Source organism: Arachis duranensis, chromosome 5, assembly GCF_000817695.3.
Source record: "Arachis duranensis cultivar V14167 chromosome 5, aradu.V14167.gnm2.J7QH, whole genome shotgun sequence".
In the NCBI taxonomy this organism is placed as follows: domain Eukaryota; kingdom Viridiplantae; phylum Streptophyta; class Magnoliopsida; order Fabales; family Fabaceae; genus Arachis; species Arachis duranensis.
Window position 1 is genome coordinate 87,634,223 of NC_029776.3, and position 16,332 is coordinate 87,650,554.

A 16,332-nucleotide genomic window follows, 5' to 3' on the forward strand; every position below is an offset into this window, starting at 1 on the left:
TCCTGTCTTCGCAAATCTTTTTGATAAAAGAATCACTAATACTCCTATGTGCCCTATTTGTTTGCAGGAACCAGAGACCATTGAGCATGCATTGCTACTATGTCCCTGGACTAGAGCGGCTTGGTTTGGAGCACAAATTCAATGCTGTCCTACGGCCCTAACAATTTCTTCTTTTGGGAAGTGGATGATGGAACTTCTAGGAAAAATGAAGCTGAATGCAGGGGCTAATTATGATCTTTGCAGCAATAAGGTTGGGTTTCTAGTTTGGAAGGTGTGGAAAGCGAGGAATTTAGTAATATATCAGAAGATCAATCCTAATCCTATAATGGTCATTCAGAAGGCTAAACTAATGGAGCTAGAATTTGCGGAAATGATAGAAGAACCAGTAAAGCATGCAACTACTGTAACAAGATTAGGCAGGGTTACCTGGAGACCGCCGCTGCAAGGTTGGATCAAATGCAATGTTGATGCAGCTTTCACTGGAGCTCAATCTGTGGGTGCTACGGCTGCAGTGTTCAGAGATCACAATGGAACCCTCCTCTCTGGAATTAACTCCACCATAGTTGCAGCCTCGCCATTGGCTGCGAAAGCATTAGCGGTTAGGGTAGCGTTAATTACGTCACAGAATTTTCTAATGCAAAAGGTTATGATAGAATCAGACAATCAGATTCACATTGAAGCACTAAAGTCACATGCATCAGTTGTAGAAATTCAGGTTGTATTAGATGATATTCGACATTTAGCAAGAGGCATTCCAAGTTGTGGTTTTACCTGGGTGCCCAGAGAAGCAAATTTATTAGCGCATGAAGTGGCAAGACTCACACATCAGGGAGCTCTTCACCAAAATTGGGTCATGCATAAGCCAATTTCCATTAGGAATGTCCTCTGCAAGGATAATTTGGCCGTCGCAAGGTTGGGAAACAGTTCTTGACTGCAGGTAGGAGCTTTTTGGGAAGACAGGGGGTTGAGGCTACTCCGGTGGATATCTCGACGCTCCATGAGTAAGTGCTGAAGCTAGTGCAGAGATTGAAGATGCTGCATTGCCGGAAGAACTACCTACGGTGGATTTCTTCACTTTGATCTACGCCGGGTGCATCTACTGACAACTAATCTGAAGGAAAGGTATGTAATTGGAAGGATGTGGTGCGGGGTGTCAAATGAAGTACAACTCCGGTTCCAACCCCTAAAAAAGAAGAAGAAGAAGAAGAAGCTTAATCAGTACCATGATAAAACATAGAACAACATTCTCGAACCCAACAACAGCTCTCCGACGATTCACTTCTTACCTAGCTCTGGTTGCTAGTTTCTCTTCCACTAATGTTGGCCTCCAACAAGACCTGTGTAGTAGTGGATATGCATGAAGCCACTTAGTTCTCAAACTGTTGTTCTGGAAGGTGGAATTTTTGAGATCTGACCTGAACCTCATGGCGCACAAGTCTCTTAATCCCTACGGCGATGTTGCGCTGTTCTCGAATAGGATTCAGGCGTCTGCAAGTGGGGGGATAACAGTGGAGAAGGTTTGACTTCGTTGGAAACCTTGGGAAGAATGGTGCACAAGGAATCTGATGGAGTTGTTTTCTTGGTTGGGTGGGTCTTGGGGGTCCATCAACTTTTTGTGCTTTGGGTCCTTGGTGGGCCTTGGCACTAACCCCAAAAAAATGATTATCTTCTTCGGTAGAGCCATGAATAACACATTATTTAAATACAATTTTAGTAATGACAAAAAAAATTAGCTGCTTAGAGATGAGAATATTTCAAATTATTAACTCTCTTTTGTAAATACAGGATAATTTGAAATTAGGAATAAAGTATGTGTAGAGTATAAATCAGAATATTATTCGTGACATCACTAACTTTACGAAAAATTGATAAGCGGTTGGTCACCGAACACCACCATAGAGCAAGTAAATGATACGCGAAAAATTAGATTTCACGTACAACCGGCAAGTATACCGAGTCGCATCAAGTAATAAAACTCACTAAGAGTGAGGTCGATCCCACGGAGATTGGTAGATTAAGCAACTTTAGTTATATGGTAATTTTAGTCAAGCAAACATGGTTTTGATTTCATGAGATTTGAATTTTATTTAATGTAATTACGGAAAGTTAAATGACAAAGAATTTAAAGAAGTAGAATAAAGAAGGAAAATGAAAGCAAATAACTGAAACTTAAAATACAAAAAACTTAAATGACATTGAAGATAAATTGCAAGAAAGTAAAGATGGCAGAATTGTAAAGAGCAGAAGAGTAAATTGCAAGGAATAGAAAACAGAATGTAAATGGCAAGAATAATAAATTACAAGAATATAGAAGGGAATTGGGTAGTGGGTATTCAAAGAACTAAAGAACAAAAGAGATGAGAATTAATGATGAAAAGATCATTAGGGATTAAAGATGTAAATTATCATGAATTGACTTTACTCAACTCCTTCTCAATCATGGGTATAGATCCATGGCAGATTGTAAATAATTGAATCCCAATCTCTTGGCAATTCAATTTCTCTCAACACAATCAATTTCCACTCTCGTGATCTAATTGGTCATGAGAAGAGGTGAAGTTCAATTTCTAATCCAAAGCCACACAACTTCCAGAATCTCAACTAAGGGAGGTTACATCTCACATACCAACCCAAAGTGTATTGATCAGAGAAATCATGAAAGGATGAACTCTAAATTGAGTTATATGGCTCCTTTCTCAAGTTCACCATACAATTCATGTAGATTCAATCCTTCTCTTGAATGTAATTGAATCTATGAAGAACAAGAGTCTCCTCTTAGATGAACCACTTGAATTGAGAAGGAAAAGAATAATTATCAACCCATTCAAATAAACAGAGCTCCTCCCCCTAATGAAGGTGGGGTTTAGTAAATCATGGCTCTCAATTCAACAACTAGTATAAAAATAAACATTAAAAGTTAAATAGTAAAGAAAATGAAGAATGAAGAAGAAGAAGTTCTTAGAAAACTGAAATTCAAAATTGCTTCAAAAAATAACTCCAAAAATTTCTAAGTGTAAGAGTATCTAAAAGTATCTAAAAAGTAAAAGTGTAGTAACGTAAAAGTAAAAGTCTAGAAGAAGGTCCTCTAAGTACAAAATTCTACTCTACTTATACTACTCCTAAAACTCATTTGGAGGCCTTCAATTGGATTAGCAATGTGGGCTTTTCCTTTGTTAAATTCCTGGTCCAATGAAGGAAGTATTCCCCTTTGAAGAGAGCAAAGAGAGCAAAAGCAAGTTTTCATCAATCCTGGCCCATCTGGGCGTTACTGGCAAACACGCCAGCTTTATGCACGTTGGCAACGTACTCAAGAATTTCCTGGGCTGGGAACTTGGTGCTTGGGTGTTGCCAGCCCAAGTTGTTGCCAAACACTTGGCCCTTTCTGCCTTTTTGAACTCAGTTTTGATGCCCAAAGTTGCCTCTGGTTTGAGCTTCAATTTTGTGCTTCACTATAGACTATTATACATAGTTGGAAAGATCTGAATGTCAAATTTCCAACGCAACAAGAAGTACCTCAATTGGATCTCTATAACTCAAGTTATGCTCCATTGAAGAAGGCAAGGTCAGGCTGCCTGGCCGTTTTTGGTGAACACGCCCGTGACAATGCCCTTAGTTTCTGAGACTCTAAATGAAGCCAGATTTTGAATCTTCAAATGAACTCCAATCCCATACTATGATATATGGTTGGAAAGTTCTTGATGTCTACTTTCCAATGCTACTGAAATCACCTCATTTGGAGTTTTCTAGCTTAAGATATACTCAATTGAAGAGGGCAAGGTCAGGCTGCCTGGGCGTTGTTGCTGAAGTTGCTGGCAAACATGCCAGCAACAACTTGCAGGCCTTCTCCTCTATTTTGCAAAGGCGTTGTTGTCCAAATTGTTGGCAAACATGCCAGCAACAACGTGCAACCCTTCTCCTCCATTTTGTATGGGCGTTGTTGCCCAAGTTGTTGGCAAACACGCCAGCAACAACGTGCAATCATCTCCTCTGGTAGCTTCCTGGCGTTGCCAACTTGGTTATCAAGTTGGCAACGTGCAATGCATCATCCTCCAGGGTTGCTGGCGTTGTTGCCCACATTATTGCTGGACACGCCAGTGACAACGTCCCTCCTTGGAAACTTGGCTTGTTGGGCGTTGCTGCCCAAGTTGTTGTTGGACACGCCAGTGACAACGCCCCTTCCTCTACTCTCAACTTCATTTTCTTATTTTTAGGGCTTAAAGATGACTCTGATTTGAGCTTCCATTTCATGATACATTATAAACTATTGTATATCGTTGGAAAGCTATGGATATCAGCTTTTTAACACAACTGGAAGCATGTCAATTGGATCTCTATGGTTCAAGTTATGCATCCTTGAAGAAGGTAAGGTCAAGCTGCCAACTCTGCTGGATACACACTAGCACGTTGCCAACTTGGTTTCCAAGTTACCAACGTGTTGTTCCTCCTGGTTGCACAAAAATGGGCGTTGCCAACTTGGTTTCCAAGTTGCCAACTTGCTGTTCCTCCTTGCTCCAAGATTTTCTTGCTCCATTATCTTCTTGCTTCATCACCTAACATAAACCAAAGAATTTTCCTCAAAGTTTTGCCATCTTATGCATTAATTTTCAAGGGAATCATTCTCATTAACTTGTATATAAACTCCTTGAGTCATTTGCATGAATTATGCTCAATTTCACTTAGTTCTTGGTTCATGAATGCATGGAGGAAAAGTTCACAAAATTGCTTATTTATTTCAAAGAAAATGAATGAAGTTAAGCTAAAACTAACTAAACTAACTAGTAAAAATGGCAAATATGCGAATGCATCACAACACCAAACTTAAACCGTGCTTGTCCTCAAGCAAGAAAAGAACTATACACAAAGATTTCTTTTGATTGGACTGAGTTGAGGAATAGCTTGTAATACCTTGGTGAGTCAAGTGATTAAGTGATAGTGGGGTGAACTCTGAATTATGTGTTCATGCAAGGGTCCCAGTGCTTATCAGTCCTTACATTTTGGAAGTCTTAGATCTTAGGACTTTCATTCAAATGATATCATGAAAATCTCTCTATAGGTAATCACCTTGAAGCATCTCATAGTTTCTGTGTCTTGGCCTTGACTCTAAGTGTCATGTCTCAAAGTGGCTCTTTAGATAAGCTTTTAATCAATACTCCCAAACCAGTTGGTTTTAAGGTATTAGGTGTTGAAACACCCTTAGGATTTACTTGCTCAAGCCTCTCTCTTTGACACAATTATACCACAAGCATTTAACTAGGATAGTAACTCTTTGAGTTCTCATTTCTTTCTTTTTCTTCCTAGTAATTGATGCTCAGAGCCTTTTTCCATGTTCTTTTGTTTTTCTGTTTCTTTTGCTTTCTTTTGTTGCTGCTTCTTGGATCAATAAATGTTTGAGATTCTCCATAATACTTCTTTGAACTCTGTTTCCTGCCTATGAGCTCCCATGCAAGTTTTCACAAACATGCAACCTCAATACACAATCATACAACTAGAACCACCACTTCTCTTAATCTTTTGCTTGCCTCAAAACAAATTTTCGACTCCTCCATCATTCTTTTTAAAGAGATGTTCTCTGTTTGCATTCTTATAGATATTGAGTGCAAGCAATTTCAAGAGTATGGTGTTATAATATATCAAACATCTTAGTTATTGAACTACAAAGAGGTTATACTAAGTAGATAAACAGGGGTACAATATCACTTTCAATCATAGCAGTTTGAATACAAGACAATCACTCAACAATACAACCTTTTGGAGTTTACTTGCTTTACTCCTTATCATCATCATTGTTGGTCTTTATATCCCTCTTTGTCTCTTTGGTTGATGATGCTTAACCCTTCCCAAGATTGAAGTGACTGCCTACAATGAACTTTGGAAGTTACTTGTCCCCAAGCACGTAAGAGATAGTTAGCATGCATGTATGCTTGTGATCTTCTAGACATAAGTTGGTGTGAGGACACCAAACTTAGTTCCTTGCTTACTTTAATATGCAATAAAATGAATGCATGCAAGAAACATCAAGTGCTTCTATTAAGGAAATAAAATCTAAATTAAAAGTAACAATTGTTAAGTAGTTTTTCTGATTGTTTGGAGTAAGTGACTAATCATGCAGAGGGTTGAAATGTGTCTTTAATGAAACTTTTTGGTGGAACACCGAACTTAGCACCTCACATTCACCTCTAAATTCTGTTGGTGTGCAACACCAAACTTAGCTCCTTGCAATGCAGATATATACTTAACTCTTTTATTGAATTAACTAAGAAAAGAAAATTACCTTTGGTTGGGTTGCCTCCCAACAAGCGCTTCTTTATCGTCATTAGCTTGACGGTTGTCCCCCTTTAGGGAGGATGATGATCATAGTGCCTTAATCCTTTCCCTCTCATCGTGAGCTTCCTTCCAGTATCATTCTTGACGATTTCCACATGTTCAAGTGAGAGGATTTTGTTCACTATGTAGTATCCAGAAAAATGTGGAGATGTTTCCACTGGTTGGTAAGTTAGCATCACTTTATCCCCTGGTGAGAAGCCTTCAGTAGGGATTTTCTTGTTTCTCCATCCTCTTGCCACTTTCTTCTTGGGACTCTTTTCTTTTCCAGGAAGTAGTTCAGGTTTTGGAGCCTCAATTTTTGGAAGGTTCTTACTGAGAGTCTCAAATGCAGGCTTTGGTTGTCGCTTCTCCTCTATTCTTTGAGCTTGTTACAACACTTCCACCTTTTTCCTTTCTCCCCAGCATGGGCTTAGGTGTATTGGAAGTGTCTCATCAGGTGCCTCTTTCAAGTTTGAATCTATGGAATCGATCTTCATACACCCTTCCTCTTGGGTGGAATCTTGCAAATTCTTGAAGACATGGAACACTATATGCTCATCATACACCCTTAGCATTAATTCTCCTTTTTCGACATCTATCAATGCCATGGCAGTAGCTAAAAAGGGCCTCCCTAGAATAATGGGAGTGTTGTCATCTTCCTCTATGTCTAGGATGACGAAGTCAACTGGGAAGAAGAACTTGTCCACCTTTACCAATACATTCTCCACAACCCCAAGAGCTTGCTGAATGGATTTGTCCGCCATTTGAAGGGCTATCTTTGTGGGTTTCAATTCATGAATCTAAAGCTTCCTCATTAAAGATAGAGGCATCAGATTTATGCTTGCACCAAGGTCACAAAATGCTCTCTCAATCATCATGTTGCCTATTGTGCAGGGGATATGAAAGCTCCCTGGGTCTTTCATCTTCTTTGGCAACTTTTTCTGGATGATGGCACTACACTTCCTGGTCATCACGACCGTTTGTCCCTCTTTCAAGGATCTTTTCTTTGTCAACAATTCCTTCATAAACTTAGCATATAGGGGCATCTGTTCAAGTGCTTCAATGAAAGGGATGTTGATGTGTAGTGTCTTGAATATCTCCAAGAATTTGGCGTATTGCTTCTCTTTGTTCTCTCCTTTGAGCCTTTGAGGGTATGGGAGCATTGGTTGGTATGCTTTCACTGCCTCCTTCTTAGTTGATCTATCACTTTGTGTAGAGGTTCCTTGCTCCTGCTTTTTCTCCTTCACCTCTTCTTTTAAGCCTTCTTTCCTGAGTGATGACTTTTGTCTCCACTTTCTTCCCACTTCTCAGGGTGATTGCTTTACACTCCTCCCATTTTATGCCTTTTTTTTGTCTCTTGGGTTGGGTATTGTATCACTTGGAAGGACATTGGTTGGCCGTTCAGCTTGTTTGGCCAATTGTCCCACTTGCCGCTCGAGGTTCCTCATGGTCGCTTCATATCTCCCCTGTCCTTTGACCAAGGTTTGAGTGGTCTGAGCAATTGTTTCTGTGGTCTGAGTAAGTGCTTGTAAGGTTGCCTCAAGACTTGAGATCCTGGTTTCATGATGGTCAATGGGTGATATGATGGGGGCTGATTGCTGTTGCAGGAAGTTATTTGAAGAACTGGTGTGGTAATTTTGTGAGTTGGATGTTGGTGCTGGAAAGTTATTTTGGTGAGTTTGTGGATTATTGTGAGGTGGTTGATATGTCTTTTGTGTTTTTTTTGTATTGGTTGGTGTTGTTAGCATGGTGATTTTGGTTGTTTGTGTTACGGGTGTGGTTAGGGTTATTATTCTTTTTTCAATGATTTTGGTTTTCACCCCACTTCAGGTTAGGATGATTTCTCTAGGATGGGTTGTATGTATTACCATGAAATTCATTCTGAGAATTTGAAGTATTCTGCATGTATTGAATTTGTTCTTGTGGCTGTTCAACAGTAACTCCTTCACCTTGGCCCCATTCAAGTGAAGGTTGATTTGTTGTGTTCACTGAGGCTAGTTGGAGGCCATCTATTCTCTTTGTCATCATTTCTATTTGTTGTTGAATCTGTTGGTGCATTAACTTATTCTGTGCCAATATAGCGTCAACACCTTCAAGCTCCATCACGCCCTTCCTTGGGGCTAAGTTATGATGTCTCTCTGATGAGTAATAGTATTGATTGTTTGCCACAATCTCAATGAGGTCTTGAGCCTCTTCATCAGTTTTCATCATGTTGAGTGATCCTCCTGATGAGTAGTCTAGTCCCTTCCTTGCTTCTAGGTTTAAACCTTCATAGAAGTTTTGGAGTTTGACCCAATCACTAAACATATCAGGTGGACATCTTTTCATTAATGCCTTATATCTCTCCCAGGCTTCATACAATGACTCCCCTTCTATTTTCCTGAAAGTTTGAACCCCTGTCTTCAACTTGATGATCTTTTGAGGTGGGTAGAACTTTGCTAGGAATCTGCTCATCAAATCATTCCAATTGTTGATGCTTTCCTTGGGGAATGACTCTAGCCATTGAGTGGCCTTATCCCTCAAAGAGAATGGAAATAGCAGCAATTTGTAAACATCTGAATGCACTCCATTGGTCTTCACTGTATTGCATATCCTCAGAAAAATAGACAATTGTTGATTTGGGTCTTCAAGAGGTCCCCCTCCATAAGAGCAGTTGTTTTGTACCAAAGTGATGAGTTGGGGTTTTAACTCAAAGTTATTGACATGGACATTTGGGGTGACAATGCTGCTCCCACAATGTTTGGATCAGGGATGGTGTAAGAAGACAGCACCCTTCTAGGTGGTCCATCATTGTTAGCAGCTCCTCCAGGAGGGTTATGCATGTCGTCCTCCATGACTTGGTCTTCTCCCTCTGATTCCTTTTCACCAACTATCCCCTTTTCTCTTTCTGCTCTCCTTATCCTTCGGAGGGTTCTCACGTCCTCAATATTAAATCTATTTGCCCCTGACATACACAAACAAAACCAATAACCCAAGTGAAACACTCTATTGCTAGAGTGGAGTTGAGGTTAGTCAAACAAAGTATCAAACAGTTAGTGGGCTTAACAAGAAAGAAAGAAAAATGCTTAATCTAAACTACCATTAACTTAATCATTGTCAATCTTTTCCAATCTCCGGCAACGGCGCCAAAAACTTGATACGCGAAAGTTTAGATTTCATGTACAACCGGCAAGTATACCGAGTCACATCAAGTAATAAAACTCACTAAGAGTGAGGTCGATCCCACGAAGATTGGTAGATTAAGCAACTTTAGTTAAATGGTAATTTTAGTCAAGCAAACATGGTTTTGATTTTATGAGATTTGAATTTTTTTGAATGTAATTACAGAAAGTTAAATGACAAGGAATTTAAAGAAGTATAATAAAGAAGGAAAATGAAAGCAAATAACCAAAACTTAAAATGCAAGAAACTTAAATGACATTGAAGATAAATTGCAAGAAAGTAAAGATGGCAAAATTGTAAAGAGCAGAAGAGTAAATTACAAGGAATAGAAAACATAATGTAAATGGCAAGAATAATAAATTGCAAGAATATAGAAGGGAATTGGGTAGTGGGTATTCAAAGAACTAAAGAACAAAAGAGATGAGAATTAATGATGAAAAGATCATTAGGGATTAGAGATGTAAATTATCATGAATTGCTTTACTCAACTCCTTCTCAATCATGGGTATAGATCCATGGCAGATTGTAAATAATTGAATCCCAATCTCTTGGCAATTCAATTTCTCTCAACATAATCAATTGCTACTCTCGTGATCTAGTTGGTCATGAGAAGAGGTGAAGTTCAATTTCTAATCCAAAGCCACACAACTTCCAGAATCTCAACTAAGGGAGGTTACATCTCACATACCAACCTAAAGTGTATTGATCAGAGAAATCATGAAAGGATGAACTCTAAACTGAGTTATATGGCTCCTTTCTCAAGTTCACCATACAATTCATGTAAATTTAATCCTTCTCTCGAATGTAATTGAATCTATGAAGAACAAGAGTCTCCTCTTAGATGAACCACTTGAATTGAGAAGGAAAAGAATAATTATCAACCCATTCAAATAAACAGAGCTCCTCCCCCTAATGAAGGTGGGGTTTAGTGAATCATGGCTCTCAATTTAACAACCAGTATAAAAATAAACATTAAAACTTAAATAGTAAAGAAAATGAAGAATGAAGAAGAAGAAGTTCTTAGAAAACTGAAATTCAAAATTGATTCCAAAAATAACTCCAAAAATTTCTAAGTGTAAGAGTATCTAAAAGTATCTAAAAAGTAAAAGTGTAGTAACGTAAAAGTAAAAGTCTAGAAGAAGGTCCTCTAAGTACAAAACTCTACTCTACTTATACTACTCCTAAAACTCATTTGGAGGCCTTCAATTAGATTAGCAATGTGGGCTTTTCCTTTGTTAAATTCCTGGTCCAATGAAGGAAGTATTCCCCTTTGAAGAGAGCAAAGAGAGCAAGAGCAAGTTCTCATCAATCCTGGCCCATCTGGGCGTTACTGACAAATACGCCAGCTTTATGCACGTTGGCAACGTACTCACGAATTTCCTGGGTTGGGAACTTGGTGCTTGGGTGTTGCCAGCCCAAGTTGTTGCCAAACACTTGGCCATTTCTCCCTTTTTAAACTCAGTTTTGATGCCCAAAGTTGCCTCTAGTTTGAGCTTTAATTTTGTGCTTCACTATAGACTATTATACATAGTTGGAAAGCTCTGAATGTCAGCTTTCCAACGCAACTAGAAGCACCTCAATTGGATCTCTATAGCTCAAGTTATGCTCCATTGAAGAAGGCAAGGTCAGGCTACCTGGGCGTTTTTGGTGAACACGCCCTTGACAACGCCCTTAGTTTCTGAGGCTCTAAATGAAGCCAGCTTTTGAATCTTCAAATGAACTCCAATCCCATACTATGATATTTGGTTGGAAAGTTCTTGATGTCTACTTTCCAATGCTACTGAAATCATCTCATTTGGAATTTTCTAGCTCAAGATATACTACATTGAAGAGGGCAAGGTCAGGCTGCCTGGGCGTTGTTGCTGAAGTTGCTGGCAAACATGCCAGCAACAACTTGCAGGCCTTCTCCTCCATTTTGCAAAGGCGTTGTTGTCCAAGTTGTTAGCAAACACGCCAGCAACACTGTGCAACCCTTCTCCTCCATTTTGTATGGGCGTTGTTGCCCAAGTTGTTGGCAAACACGCCAGCAACAACGTGCAATCATCTCCTCTGGTAGCTTCCTGGCGTTGCCAACTTGGTTCTCAAGTTGGCAACGTGCAATGCATCATCCTCCAGCGTTACTGGCGTTGTTGCCCAGATTATTGCTGGACACACCAGTGACAACGTCCCTCCTTGAAAACTTGGCTTGTTGGGCGTTGCTTCCCAAGTTGTTGCTGGACACGCCAGTGACAACGCCCCTTCCCCTACTCTCAACTTCATTTTCTTATTTTTGGAGCTTAAAGATGACTCTGATTTGATCTTCCATTTCATGCTACATTATGAACTATTGTATATCGTTGGAAAGCTCTGGATATCAGCTTTCTAACACAACTAGAAGCATGTCAATTGGATCTTTGTGGTTCAAGTTATGCATCCTTGAAGAAGGTAAGGACAAGCTGCCAACTCTGCTGGGTACACACTAGCACGTTGCCAACTTGGTTTCCAGGTTGCCAACGTGCTGCTCCTCCTGGCTACACCTAAATGGGTGTTGCCAACTTGGTTTCCAAGTTGCCAACGTGCTGTTCCTCCTGGTTGCACAAAAATGGGCGTTGCCAACTTGGTTTCCAAGTTGCCAACTTGCTGTTCCTCCTTGCTCCAAGATTTTCTTGCTCCATTATCTTCTTGATTCATCACCTAACATAAACCAAAGAATTTTTCTCAAAGTTTTGCCATCTTATGCATTAATTTTCAAGGGAATCATTCTCATTAACTTGTATATAAACTCCTTGAGTCATTTGCATGAATTATGCTCAATTTCACTTAGTTCTTGGTTCATGAATGTATGGAGGAAAAGTTCACAAAATTGCTTATTTATTTCAAAGAAAATGAATGAAGCTAAGCTAAAACTAACTAAACTAACTAGTAAAAATGGCAAATATGCGAATGCATCAGTAGACCAAATGAATAGGAGCAAGAAAAAGCTACGAAATGACATGGGAGAGTTCAAAGGGGAGACGTCCAGAGTAGTCAAGGAGGAAGAGTGGATGTGCGATAAACCTCCTTCTATGGAGCAAATGGCAAAAGAAGGACATATGCAGACTTGATCATGCATGGTAGTGCTGATCCTGATTCAGAGTTAGAGGAAATTGAAGAATGCCAATCAGAAGACTCCTCAGATGAAAAGGACCAGAAAGAAAGGGAGGACATGCTTACCATGAGCAAGTTTCAGAGAGAGGCCATCAAAAGAGTACAGAAAGAGAAAAGAAGAAACCCAACTATCTCGATAAAGAAGCTCCATAACAGTACCATCAATATAAAGATGAATAAGGCATAGAGAAAGAGGCTTGAAAAGCTATGGAAGAATGCCTGGATTATAAAATTTCTTGGCAGGAAAGTAGCTTATGGGGTTCTCAAGAGGCGGCTGGACACTATGTGGGCTAAATCTGGAGGGATGGATCTTATTGATCTAGAAAATAATTTCTATGTGGTGAGATTATTTAATGATGAGGATTACTAGCATGTGCTAGAAGGAGATCCATGGTTCTTATTTGATCACTACCTTACCATTAGAAGGTGGGCTCCAGAATTTAATCCATCTGAGACTAATATTAACAAAGTGGCTGCATGGTTACGTTTGTCCAATCTTCCAATTGAATACTATGACAAGCGTTTCTGGGGACGGTTGGCGAACAAATAAGTAAAACCCTCATGGTGGACATGAATACGGCAAACCAGTCAAGAGGCAAGTTTGCAAGACTCTGCGTTGATTTAGATCTTAGCAAAGTACCTGGTGAATGGTAGAAGCTACTATATAAAATATGAAGGGTTGCACATGTTGTGCTTCACTTGCGGAAGATTTGGCCACGTAAATGATGAGTGCTCCAACAAAGCAATAACTAGTGAGAAAGCAAATGGAGAGATGGCAAAAGGATGTGCTACCACCACTGTGAACTCGCCAAGGACAGCAAATCACCATGAAACCAATGGAGCAGGGAAAGGAAATGGAATCGACAAGGGCAAGGGTGTAATTACAAAAAACTCCGATTTTGGTACTTGAATATTTGTCCAAAAACTGAAAAGAACAAAAAAAATGGTAACCAACAAAGAGAAAAACAATACAGAGAATGGGCACAAGAAAAAAGAGGAACATGACAAAAGGGAGATAGTGAAAGGAAGGACAAGGAATGAGGTACTGGAGAAAGATGATTTGGGAAACGAAATGATGGATAATCAACAGAACCATACACAGTTATCATCCTTGAAAACAGCATCAGCAGGAGATTCTCCCAAGAAATACTTAACGGAAAGCCAAATGAAAAGAGCTAAGTCCCTATCTAAGACACCACAACCTGAGCCCAATCATGCAAACCTACCTAGTGAAACCCTAACATCTACACCCAAAAGAAAATCACACAGCTATCAAGCCCAAATAGTAGTCCTTTTGGCTAGCCCAATCGGCAAACCACCTGAATCCATCCACATAACCATTGTTGAGATAATACCCAGCCCACAACACCCTAACCCAAATTATATGGATACTTCAACTGAAGACACTATGGTGATGGAAACACTCTTAGAGTAAAATATGGACCCAAAACCACTTGATCCAACCAAGCCCAATTATTCTATGACGAATTTGGATGATATTATAGCAGAAGAGACTCAAGCGGTCATGAAATGGAGGAAGAAAGAAGCCCCGACAAGAGGTGATATGGAGCTGGCCTAAATGGGCCTCCTTGTCTTGTGGCTTGTTTAATTTGAGATTTGTGGCCTATGGGCTTATTTTTTTAATTAAGTGTGATGATTTTTTTTTCAAATTCTAGAAGGACAACTAACCTAAAATTTACAAGAGTTTTAAAGGAATCTTGCCTTCAATACAAACCAGACTTGATTGCTATTCAAGAAACAAGTTGTGCAGGTAGGGTGGCAGAGGACTCCATTAAAAAGGCAGGGTTCAACCACTATCTCATTGTAGATGCTAACGAATTTTTAAGCGATATTTGTTTAATGTAGAATAAACTAAATATATAGGTCCACGAGATTAGTAGATACAACCAAGCCATCCATGTCCATATAGTTGAAGATAATAGGAGTTGGTTCCTCACTATCGTGTATGCTCACCCTCAAGAAGGACGAAGAAGGGAGGTGTGGGAGTTTCTCAAGAGCATCGCGAACATGATACAAAGTCCATGGTTGATGTACGAGGACTTTAACAATATAAGTGATAGCAATGAAAAACAATTACGGTGCCTGACTTTTCCCAAATAAGGAGATTTAACGAATAGATAGAGAAGTGTGGGCTCATTTATTTGGGTTTCATTGGCACTCGATTTACCTACAGAGGACCAATTTGGCAAAGGAGGGAGAGAGTATTCAAGAGATTAGACCAAGCCATGTGCAACTTGTAACACCCTACCATACAGAGCTTTACGCCTAGGAAGTAAAACAATGGTGGTGAGGTGCTATGACCTCTAAAACAAAAATAAGTAAATAGATATACACGAAAAATAGTTTAACTAGGAAACTTGGAATAAAGTATGATCAAAACAAGACTGAAAACGCGTCACACATAGCTCAAGCAATAGAAAATGTATAGGAGGTTTGGAAAAGAATTTGGGGTTGGAAAGGGCCACAGAGAATGAAAAATCTCATCTACAAGCTGCGCATGATAGACTGAAAACAAACTCTAGGAGACAGAGATGGTATGGTGCATCGCCGTTATGTCGCCACTGCAAAACTGAGATAAAAAGCACCATTCATGTCTTAAGGGACTGCTTCAGGGCGGCACAAATTTGTTGAAAATTAGTGGAGTAAAGAAAATTCCAGAATTTCTTCTCCCTGCCTGCTTTTGAAGGATTGGATCTCCAAATACTTGGGATCGAATTGGAAAAATGCATCGCAAACTAGGTGGTGCAACATCTTCGTAGTAGTATGTTGAAAGATGTGGAGTTGGAGAAGAAATAAAGAAGTATTCCAACAATCTTTTATGAGACTCCAAATAACTCATATAATCATTTAGGATTATGCCAAAGTTATTCAAAAAAATTTTGAAAATAATTATGAAAAACTAATATTTCTAGAAGAAACAAAAAATAATTTTTATAGAAATAATAAAATAACTTATAAAAAAAGAAATTATATATTTTTATTTTTTTTAAAATTATAAATTAACTTTTTGAAAAATTAAAAGTCCTTTCTTTTTCAAATAATACCAAATACGTATTTTATAAGTTTTCATAATTCAAAAGTATTAAAAAAAAAGAGTAGCTTATGCTACTTTTGAAACGGACTCTAGGACCTCTCATACCCACGGTGAAGCAAATACTTGTGCTGATTGGATGGATAAGGCAGACCAAGAGTAAGAACTAAGAAATACAATACTGGAATGAATCTCCTGAAATAATGAGTCACCTTTTATTCAGTGATGTAATTCGGATTTTTAGACCCAAAAAGATCAATACCTTGTTATTTGTTTGGGCCTTTGGTCCCGCATTAACAAAAAAAAAAAACTCTGTTTTGTGCATATATTTTATATTATCTGACTTCATTCTTGTGGCAATTGCCCATTGACATTGTTGCAAATTAACAGTGTTTTGCAAATTAACTATATTTTTTATAATAATAATAATAATAGCATGCGTTATTAGATAACATGTGGCCTATGTTGCAATAATGGAGGCGTACGTTCACATCAACCATTACCCATCATTTTTGTCAATTCCATTTAACATTTTAATATGCAACCTTCACCATTATTTATCCATTATTTAAACCATAACTACCAAATGCGTTTAATAAATACACATATATATAGCGCTGCATCTATCTAAAGTATCGATTATTATTATTATTATTATTATTATTATTATTATCAGCCTCCCATTATAA

The 16,332-nt window shown here is 38.8% G+C and overlaps 1 protein-coding gene across 1 annotated transcript; it reads right to left on the reverse strand.

Annotated features, from left to right (window-relative positions):
- Positions 1-6,692: 6,692 nt before the first annotated feature.
- Positions 6,693-7,067, reverse strand: LOC107490223 (uncharacterized). Its single transcript, XM_016110996.1, has one exon. The coding sequence runs from the start codon at positions 7,065-7,067 to the stop codon at positions 6,693-6,695; it is 375 nt and encodes a 124-aa protein (XP_015966482.1).
- Positions 7,068-16,332: the final 9,265 nt, after the last annotated feature.